This window comes from Phalacrocorax aristotelis, chromosome 11 (assembly GCF_949628215.1).
Source record: "Phalacrocorax aristotelis chromosome 11, bGulAri2.1, whole genome shotgun sequence".
Lineage (NCBI taxonomy): Eukaryota > Metazoa > Chordata > Aves > Suliformes > Phalacrocoracidae > Phalacrocorax > Phalacrocorax aristotelis.
Window position 1 is genome coordinate 24,062,178 of NC_134286.1, and position 10,683 is coordinate 24,072,860.

Consider the following 10,683-nt stretch of genomic DNA (forward strand, 5'->3'; position numbering starts at 1 on the left):
TCTCCTGTCTTTGCCAAGCAGGCCACAGCAGCACAGGCGGACAGCCAGGCACCTGCCCCGCACAGCCCCACAGACAGCGAGCCGGCTCTGTACGACACCACCCAGCACACCGTGACGGAGGTCGTGGGCAGGGCGGTGGTTGTCATCCAGGGACTGGGGCAGCAGCCGGAGGAACAGCAGGCCCTGGCACAAAGCGTGGACATGGCACACCACGATGGAGAAAACATGGCTTCTCCCATGTCTGGAGTCTATCAAGAATACGCCGGCACAGACATTGTCTCCGCGGCAGTGGGTGAGGTTGAAGCGGCTGCTGCACTGCCTCAAAACCCTCGTGCGGATGCTGGCACAGCTCACCTTGCCCCGGCAGCGGATGACGGAGCAGAGGCAGCAGCTTCTCCCTTGGCTTCGGACTCTGGGCACCAGGTGAGGCAGGCGCGCATGGCCGACACCGCGTGTGTACGGCAGGGAGATGCCTGGTGCTCTCCGTGTCAGCCCGCTGGCATCCCCACCCTCCCCTACATATGCTCTTGCTCTCCCCGTGCAGGTGGCCTCCGAGCACAGGGGCAACACACAGCCCTCCTCCGCCTCCAGGGACATGCCCGAGGATGACGCAGGTACACCCCGAGTCAAGCAATGCCCCGACCAGGGCAGGCCTGGACCAGCCGTCCCGGCGAGCGGCACCCAGGCCAGGCTGGCAGCACTGTGCGCGCGTCAGCTGGCCCTGCCCCAGCCACCCCTCCCTGGGGAAAGCCTTCGGTGGTGGGGACAGGCAGGAGCTTGCCCGGCGCCCAGCCAGACCCTCACCTACAGCTCTCCTCTCCCCACAGGCATCGCTGCCCTCCCACAAGCACTGGCTTCACGGCGACGGCCCTCCCTCTTGAGGAGGGCGCTCAGGGCTCTGTGCTCGGCTTTCCGCTTTACCTGCATTGTGGCACAGGAAGAGCAGCACCACCACGATGCCAGCGCCAGGCGGGTCCCGCGACACGGCAGCTGGCCCTGAGCCTGTGTGGCGTCCACAGGGAGCGGCACGGGGAGGCACGCAAGGGATGGGTGCATGGACGGCGCCCCCGGCATTCGGCTGCCATGAGGACATCTTGCTGCCAGCCTCTACTCAGCCATGGATGCTTTCCTAGGCCAATAAATGATGACCGTTTCCCCCCAGTGCTCATCTCTGCCTGCTGCATCTCGGGAGAAAGACGGGTGCAGGCATGGCCCATGCCGGCAGGCAGAGCTCGAGGGCCCCTCTGCTCCCTCTGCTCCAGGCGAGCAGAGCCCGTGCCCTTGGCCTCTGACCCTGCCTCCGGCGCTCCAGCTGCCATCCAGCTGGGGTCTCTGCTGGCCTCGCTGCCCACCCCTGCCCACCTTGGCCTCCAGGGCCTTTCCCACAGCCACGGCTGCTCTCCAACCACCCGGCCCCGGCCCTACCTCCTGCGGGGCATCAGCCCATCCCTGGGCCGCCACTTGGCGCTTGCCTTTGCTGGACTCCATGGGGTCCCCGGCAGCCCGTTCCTCTGCCCTGAACACTCCCTCCCAAAAACTGCCCAGCCTCCAAGACTCCCACTGCCACCCACAGCGTGGGCACCTGCCCTGTCCTGCCTGTCGGCGTGATCTCTCCCACGCTCCACCTCTGCAGGAAAGGTGCTGAAGAAGGGCCGCCCGGGAGGGACCTCCCCACTAAGCAGCCCCCAGCCAGGCTCGCGATGATGAGCACCACTGCCCTCAGAGCCCAACCGGACCGGCCAACGCACCCCCCACCCCGGGCACTGGTCACAGAGCCTCCCCTCTCTGCTCAGTCCCACGGCCAGGGGCAATCCCAGAGGGCCTCCAGCCTGCCTGGCACCCTTGGCCCTGGGGAGAGCCCACCTGGCTCTTCCCACACCTCTGCTCCTCTGGCACGGCCCTGGGAATGACGTCCAGCAGGGTTTGTGACATCACCTTCCCGGGACACTTCAGAGCAGCCTGGAGGTTCTCCCACCGCTCCTCCTTGTCACAGAGTCTTAGAATCTCAAAGCCCAGGTTGGAAGGGACCTCAGGGATCACCTAGTCCAACCTTTCTGGGAAGTGCACAGCCTAGACAAGATGGCCCAGCACCCTGTCCAGAACACTCTTAAAGGTGTCCAACGTGGCCGAGTCAACCCCTTCCCTGGGGAGATTATTCCAACGGCTGACTGTCCTCAATGGGAAAAATTCTCCGCTGATGTCCAATCGGAATCTCCCCAAGAGCAACTTGTGTCCATTCCCCCTTGCCCTCTCCGTGGGACTCCGTGTAAAAAGGGAGTCTCCATCTTCTTTGTAGCTACCCTTTAAGTACCGGTACATGCTGAGGAGATCCCCTCTGAGCCTCCTTCTCTCAAGGCTGAACAAACCCAGCTCTCCCAGCCTATCCTCGTATGGCAGCTTCCCTGTCCTCTGATCATCCTGGTGGCCCTTCTCTAGGCCCCTTCCAGCCTGTCCACATCCTTTTTGTGTAGCAGGGACCAGAACTGGACACAGTACTCCAGGGGTGGCCTGACAAGTGCTGAGTAGAGCTGGATGATGACTTCTTAATCTCTGCTGGCAATGCCCTTTTTGACGCAAGCCAGCATCCTGTTGGCCTTCTTGGCCGCAGCAGCACACTGTTCGCTCATGTTGAGCTTCCTGCCCACCAGGACCCCCAGGTCCCTTCCCACAGAGCTGCTCTCTCCAGCCAGGTGGATCCCAGTCTGTGCTGCACTCCTGGATGATGTTTTCCCAGCTGCATGATCTTACACTTGTCCTTGCTGACCTTCATAAGGTTCTTGCTGGCCCGCTCCTCCAGCCTACCCAGATCCCCCTGCAGAGCAGCTCTCCCTTCTGCAGTGCCTACTTCCCCGCTCAACTTGGTGTCATCAGCAAACTTCATCAGGCTACGCTTGATGCCGGTATCCAGATCACTTATAAAGATGTTGAATAACATTGGGCCCAATATCGATCCCTGGGGGACTCCACTGGTGCCAGGTTGCCAGTTTGAGAAAGAGCTATTTACCACACCCCCCCTTTGGGTGCGGCCTGTCAGCCAGTTCCCCACCCACTGCACAGGCCGCTTGTCTAGGCCATAACACATCAATTTCTCCAGGAGGAGACTGTGGGGGACCCTATCAAAGGCCTTGGAGAAGTCTAGGCAGACAACGTCCACTGCCTGCCCCGTTGTCCTCTGGAAGATGGCTCTGCCACAGTTGCTCCCATCGCCACAAATCTCCCCACATCAGCACGCCCTGCCGCAGAGCAGAGCGCGGCTTTGCGCTGGCACAGCACGGCTCCCCCCAGCCCCGGGATGCTCCCCAGCCAGTCGCACAGTCATTTGGTAAACAGTTTAATTAATACACTGAAAGGACCGCTGCCGGCCCCAGCTGGAGTTCACCCGCTGCTCTGCTTGGCCACCGCTCTCTCGTCTCTCTCTTCACCAGTGCTCAGATGGGTGCCCTTTCCACGGGGCAGGGAGGCCCAAGCCTTGTGGCCCTGCAGCAAGGGACAAGCAGCCGCCTCACCGCGTGACACCCGGACAGGGGCAGAGCTCTCCCTCTCGGCGGGGAGCAGCAGCAGGTGCCAGCCCCTGCCCATGCTGGGCCACGCACGCAAGGCCGCCCGGGGCAACGGCCCAGCAGGAGCCCCTCGGGAAGGTGCCCAAGGTGTACAGGCCTACACCTGCCTCTTCCGCTCTCCTCCGTGAGGAACGCACCGCAGCCAAAAGGGAAACACCACCCCTTTGCGACCGGGACACGAGAGCCCAGCGGGGATGGCGGGCGAGAGAGCAGAGGCGCTGGCGGGGAGGGCGCTCTCCCTCGGAGAGAGAGATCACATCAGGACCTGAGCACTGCGCTGCTCCCACCCCTCAGAAGCTTTAGAAAAACACAGGGCTGCTCCTTGAAAACGTGCCCGTTGGTAACTGCTCGGATGCTTCCCCTTCCGCGAGCGGCCAGCCCGGAGCAGGCAGGAGCACAGGGAGCGGAGCCGGCACTGAGGCCTGCACTGGAGCTTCCCTGCGTGACAGGGCCTGCGGGGCTCCCCTGCGTTCCTCTGCGCGCGCGGGCGCCGCAGCACCCCCAGGCCTGGGGGCCCTGTGTGGCCGCAATGCCTGGGGACAAGGCCGCGGCGGTGGCACCCGGAGCGGCTGAATGCACGCAGGACGGAGCTCTGCAGCGCCCGCCGCCACCGGGGCTATGTGGGAAGTGTTGGGTCGGGCCTGCCGCGGCCTCGCAGAGGGCAGAGCAGGGGCTGTCCCGGGCCAGGCACAGCCGGTCCCAACCAGTTCCAGCCGGTCGCAGCCGGGCGTGGGCATGGGCGTGGGCGTCTCCATAGGGACCCCCAAGGCTTTGTGATGCGGGGGCCTGGTGGTGCCCACCGGCCATTGTGACAGGGGTTCCCCGCGGTGGCCCTGGGGGTATATAAGGAGCGAGAGCCCTGGGACACCCACTCCCAGGAGAGCACCTCCCTCAGGAGGCAGCATCTTCCCTGGGTGCCTGCCCGTGGCAGGTCAGCGGCGACAATGCCGAACACACCCACCGATGAGGAGGCGAACGCCCACTCCCAGCCCGCCAAGGGGCTGCTGAGCCTGCGGAAGAGGAGCCAGGTGAGGGACATGGGGCAGGAGGGAGAGACCGCTGGTGGGACGGGGCCGCACGGAGCTGCCTTGGTGCCGGGCTTGCCGGCACTGTGGGGGCCGCTGTGCCAAGGCAGCCGCCTCCATCCTACGCCTCCTCCTCCTTCTCCTGCCCACAGGAGGGACGCATCCAGCCGCACGCAGCACCCCAGAGCAGGCAGAGCCAGGCCTCGTCCCTCCATGGGGTCAGGCTGCCACAGCGCCCCGGCCGACAGAGCTCGCAGGCCACCCGGAACCACCACACACAGGTAGGCAGCCCGACAGAGACGCGGCCGAGCGTCTTCCCCATCCCAGGAGCTGCCGACGGGCAGGCGGGAGGTGCAGGACGGGACCGGCAGGCCAGGAGCCAGCTGAGCCCCCCGTGCTGTGCCCACCATGCTGCCCGGGCATGCCAGGGGTGCTCCCGGGAGTCACCGTGGGCCGCTCAGGGCCCAGCCCTCTTCCCAGCCAGCTCTGGGAGCAGGGCAGCAGCCGCCTGTGGGTCTGAGCGCTGCCCTGGGGGCTGGCAGGGGAGCGCGGGCACAGGAGCTCTTCCAGCCGGGGTGTGGGGACAAGGGCCACCGTGACACGGCCTCTCTGCTTGCCTTCTCTTGCAGACAGACAGCCTGCTGCCCTGCAACAGGGTGACGTGGGAGGAGACAGTCCCTCTGCCAGCCTTGTCGCGTCCCCCCAGGCAGGCAGCGGCTCCCGGCCACGCACCCGCAGCTCTGCCACCAGCACCTGCCGGCACCTGCCGCAAGCTGCCGCCTCTGCCGGCAGCCCCCTCCGTATCTTCTGCCGGGGGCTGGGAAATGGCCATCGGCACCGCAGCCAGCAGCCACCGACAGCTTGTCCCGTCCGCTCGCGGCGCCTGCCGTGACCGGCACACAGCCGCGTGGGCGGAGAGCTGGAGGCCTGCCCCGCACAGCCCTGCGGCCGATGCCGCGGCTGTGAAGGACACAGCCCGGTGCCTCGTGGGCAAGGTCCTGGGCCGGCATTTGACGGGGAGCCAGCCACCCAGCCAGCAGCCAGCGGCCTGGTGCGACCAGGCACACGGCAGCAGAGCCTTGGTGTGGCCAGTGAGAACAGGCGCGGTCAGGGCGGCCGTGGGCAGCAACGCCCATGCAGATCAGCCCGCGCCTGAGCGCCATGAACCTGCGGGCACCAGTGCTGCTGGCAGGGCGCTGGCACCACCATCGCCAGGCAGTGCTTCAGGGCCAGGACACCGGCCACGAGCGGCAGAGCACGACCCAGCAACGGCGGCAGCGCGCTTCAGGTGCTACCACCTCAATGGCAGGGCGTTGCAGGTGCACCCCGAGGCTCTTGCGGAGCATCTGCCCAGCGTGACCACCAAGATGGAGCCCCTGGAGGAGCTGGAGAGGAGCCGCCTGGTCCAGCTCAGCAAAACCGTCATGCAGCGGCAGCAGGACGGCCTGGAGGGGAGCGAGCTCCAGCTGCAGGAGTACGAGGAGCAGTGTTTCTCCCTGATGCCGTCGGGGCAGCTCCATGTCTCACGCAGGCAGGTGAGTGCCAAGGAAGGCACGGCACGGCATGGCATGGGACAGGACAGGGGGCTGAGCCTCCCTGGGCCTGGGGCCAGCCGCTGCACCACTCTCCCAGCAGCCGCTGCTCACCAGTCCCCAGCAGCCAGTCGCTGGGAGGAGACAGGCTACCTTTACAAATGCCCCTCGCTCCTTTCAGATCCACACAGAGTACGCATTTCACAAACCGCACCAACCACGGCTGATACGCGTCAAGCTCCTGAAGGGCACTACAAGCAAGCAGGAGCAGCTGGAAGCCCATGCCCCTGGCAAGCAGTGGGTGGAGGCAGCAGGAGGGGCAGTCCTGCAAGTGCCAGAGGACACGGCAGGGGCCTTGGCCGACGAGCAGGAGTGGGAAGATGACAGCGACAAGGAGCTGTCCCAAGGGGAGGACACCATCATCTCCCACACCTGGGTCAACCCCTCACTAACAGAGTGCTTGCAGGGCCCCCACCCTGGTCCCCAGGAGCGGCCCAGCTCACCCAGCACCGTAAGCACAGAGGCAGCACAAGAGGCAGCCGGCGACCCGCAGAGCACATCTCTTGCCCCGGTAGGTGCCACAGGTGCTGAGCCGGCACCTTGTGCCCTCTCCGCAGCTCCCAAAGCAGAGGGGCGCCACTCGCCACTCGCTCCCGCGGCACAGGAGCAGGCAGAGGCAGCAGCTTCTCCTGTCTTTGCCAAGCAGGCCACAGCAGCACAGGCGGACAGCCAGGCACCCGCCCCGCACAGCCCCACAGACAGCGAGCCGGCTCTGTACGACACCGCCCAGCACACCGTGACGGAGGTCGTGGGCAGGGCGGTAGTTGTCATCCAGGGACTGGGGCAGCAGCCGGAGGAACAGCAGGCCCTCGTCTCCACGGCAGTGGGTGAGGTTGAAGCGGCTGCTGCACTGCCTCAAAACCCTCCGGTGGATGCTGGCACAGCCCACCTTGCCCCGGCAGCGGATGACGGAGCAGAGGCAGCGGCTTTTCCCCTGGCTTGGGAATCTCGGCACCAGGTGAGGCAGGCGCGCATGGCCGACACCGCGTGTGTACGGCAGGGAGATGCCTGGTGCTCTCCGTGTCAGCCCGCTGACACCCCCGCCCTCCCCTACCTGTGCTCTCGCTCTCCCCTCGGGAGGAAAGGCACTGAAGAAGAGCAGCCCCTGAGGGACCTCCCCACTAAGCAGCCGCCACCCAAGCTCCGAATGCCGAGCGCCACCACCCCACCAGGGCCCAACCTGGCCTACGCACCCCCCACCCCTGGCCACTGGGCACGCAGCCACAAGGGAGAAGACACCCCACATTTGGCACCCACACAACTAACTCCTGGCACCGAGAGAGACAGACAGCGGGGAGAATGGCTGGGGGGAGCCCCCTAGCTCTTGATGGCGCTGCCGCGCGTCGGGCTTCCAAGGCAGTGGCTCCCGGGGACTTTGCTGGCCTTCCCACGACAAGAAGCCTCTTTTTCTGCCCTGGTTCAGACCAGCGTTACCAGCAATCTTGGACGCTCTGCTGGTACTGCCCCAACCAGAGCTTCTCCCTCAAGACACCCTCTTTGGTAACTCTCGGGCGATGGGCTAAAGCTCCTCCGCAGCCCCACGCAGGGGCTCAGAGAGACAATGGCTCGAGGGCCAGCCCAAACCATGCTTGCTCACCTCCAGTCAACGGGGACCTCCCCAGAGAGACAGGGCTGCTCATAAATGATGGAAAGTGGCTTGCTGAGCACTTCTGCCGCTCTCTCAGCACCCTTGCGTGGATCCCATCCACCCCATAGACTTGTGTGTGAGTCAAAGGGGTGTGGCAGGGCGCTCACCATTTCCCCCTGTGTTTGGGGGTCTTTGTTCCATCCCCGACCCTGTCTGCCAGCTCAGCACTGCTTCCCGGTACCCCGGACACAACTGGTCTTCCTCTTAAAGGCTGAGGCAAAGAAGGCATTAGAACCTCAGTCCTTTCCTCACCCGTTCTCACTACATTTCCCCCCACAGCCAGTAAAGAGGCAGATTCTCATTCGCCCTCCTTTTCTTTTTAATGTATTTGAAGGAGGAGGCAGGGGCCTTGGCCGAGGAGCAGGAGTGGGAAGGCGACAGCGGCAAGGAGCTGTCCCAAGGGGAGGACACCATCATCTCCCACACCTGGGTCAACCCCTCACTAACAGAGTGCTTGCAGGGCCCCCACCCTGGTCCCCAGGAGCGGCCCAGCTCACCCAGCACCGTGAGCACAGAGGCAGCACAAGAGGCAGCCAGCGACCCGCAGAGCACGTCTCTTGCCCCGGTAGGTGCCACAGGTGCTGAGCCGGCACCTTGTGCCCTCTCCGCAGCTCCCAAAGCAGAGGGGCGCCGCTCGCCACTCGCTCCCGCGGCACAGGAGCAGGCAGAGGCAGCAGCTTCTCCTGTCTTTGCCAAGCAGGCCACAGCAGCACAGGCGGACAGCCAGGCACCTGCCCCGCACAGCCCCACAGACAGCGAGCCGGCTCTGTACGACACCGCCCAGCACACCGTGACGGAGGTCGTGGGCAGGGCGGTGGTTGTCATCCAGGGACTGGGGCAGCAGCCGGAGGAACAGCAGGCCCTGGCACAAAGCGTGGACATGGCACACCACGATGGAGAAAACATGGCTTCTCCCATGTCTGGAGTCTATCAAGAAGACGCCGGCACAGACATTGTCTCCGCGGCAGTGGGTGAGGTTGAAGCGGCTGCTGCACTGCCTCAAAACCCTCCGGCGGATGCTGGCACAGCTCACCTTGCCCCGGCAGCGGATGACGGAGCAGAGGCAGCAGCTTCTCCCTTGGCTTCGGACTCTGGGCACCAGGTGAGGCAGGCGCGCATGGCCGACACCGCGTGTGTACGGCAGGGAGATGCCTGGTGCTCTCCGTGTCAGCCCGCTGGCATCCCCACCCTCCCCTACATATGCTCTTGCTCTCCCCGTGCAGGTGGCCTCCGAGCACAGGGGCAACACACAGCCCTCCTCCGCCTCCAGGGACATGCCCGAGGATGACGCAGGTACATCCCGAGTCAAGCAATGCCCTGACCAGGGCAGGCCTGGACCAGCCGTCCCGGCGAGCGGCACCCAGGCCAGGCTGGCAGCACTGTGCGCGCGTCAGCTGGCCCTGCCCCAGCCACCCCTCCCTGGGGAAAGCCTTTGGTGGTGGGGACAGGCAGGAGCTTGCCTGGCGCCCAGCCAGACCCTCACCTACAGCTCTCCTCTCCCCACAGGCATCGCTGCCCTCCCACAAGCACTGGCTTCACGGCGACGGCCCTCCCTCTTGAGGAGGGCGCTCAGGGCTCTGTGCTCGGCTTTCCGCTTTACCTGCATTGTGGCACAGGAAGAGCAGCACCACCACGATGCCAGCGCCAGGCGGGTCCCGCGACACGGCAGCTGGCCCTGAGCCTGTGTGGCATCCACAGGGAGCGGCACGGGGAGGCACGCAAGGGATGGGTGCATGGACGGCGCCCCCGGCATTCGGCTGCCATGAGGACATCTTGCTGCCAGCCTCTACTCAGCCATGGATGCTTTCCTAGGCCAATAAATGATGACCGTTTCCCCCCAGTGCTCATCTCTGCCTGCTGCATCTCGGGAGAAAGACGGGTGCAGGCATGGCCCATGCCGGCAGGCAGAGCTCGAGGGCCCCTCTGCTCCCTCTGCTCCAGGCGAGCAGAGCCCGTGCCCTTGGCCTCTGACCCTGCCTCCGGCGCTCCAGCTCCCATCCAGCTGGGGTCTCTGCTGGCCTCGCTGCCCACCCCTGCCCACCTTGGCCTCCAGGGCCTTTCCCACAGCCACGGCTGCTCTCCAACCACCCGGCCCCGGCCCTACCTCCTGCGGGGCATCAGCCCATCCCTGGGCCGCCACTTGGCGCTTGCCTTTGCTGGACTCCATGGGGTCCCCGGCAGCCCGTTCCTCTGCCCTGAACACTCCCTCCCAAAAACTGCCCAGCCTCCAAGACTCCCACTGCCACCCACAGCGTGGGCACCTGCCCTGTCCTGCCTGTCGGCGTGATCTCTCCCACGCTCCACCTCTGCAGGAAAGGTGCTGAAGAAGGGCCGCCCGGGAGGGACCTCCCCACTAAGCAGCCCCCAGCCAGGCTCGCGATGATGAGCACCACTGCCCTCAGAGCCCAACCGGACCGGCCAACGCACCCCCCACCCCGGGCACTGGTCACAGAGCCTCCCCTCTCTGCTCAGTCCCACGGCCAGGGGCAATCCCAGAGGGCCTCCAGCCTGCCTGGCACCCTTGGCCCTGGGGAGAGCCCACCTGGCTCTTCCCACACCTCTGCTCCTCTGGCACGGCCCTGGGAATGACGTCCAGCAGGGTTTGTGACATCACCTTCCCGGGACACTTCAGAGCAGCCTGGAGGTTCTCCCACCGCTCCTCCTTGTCACAGAGTCTTAGAATCTCAAAGCCCAGGTTGGAAGGGACCTCAGGGATCACCTAGTCCAACCTTTCTGGGAAGTGCACAGCCTAGACAAGATGGCCCAGCACCCTGTCCAGAACACTCTTAAAGGTGTCCAACGTGGCCGAGTCAACCCCTTCCCTGGGGAGATTATTCCAACGGCTGACTGTCCTCAAT

At 65.3% G+C, this 10,683-nt stretch overlaps 1 protein-coding gene and 1 long non-coding RNA gene across 2 annotated transcripts; both read left to right on the top strand.

Moving 5' to 3' along the window:
- Nucleotides 1-303: 303 nt before the first annotated feature.
- LOC142063221 (uncharacterized) lies at nt 304-1,222 on the top strand. Its single transcript, XR_012662694.1, has 3 exons — nt 304-423; nt 545-614; nt 828-1,222. It is a non-coding gene; the product is annotated as an uncharacterized LOC142063221 (long non-coding RNA).
- Nucleotides 1,223-7,150: 5,928 nt separating this feature from the next.
- Nucleotides 7,151-9,504, top strand: LOC142063226 (uncharacterized). Its single transcript, XM_075106675.1, has 4 exons — nt 7,151-7,168; nt 8,160-8,927; nt 9,049-9,118; nt 9,332-9,504. Exons 1-4 carry the CDS (start codon nt 7,151-7,153, stop codon nt 9,502-9,504), a joined length of 1,029 nt encoding a protein of 342 aa, XP_074962776.1.
- The last annotated feature ends 1,179 nt before the right edge of the window (nt 9,505-10,683 follow it).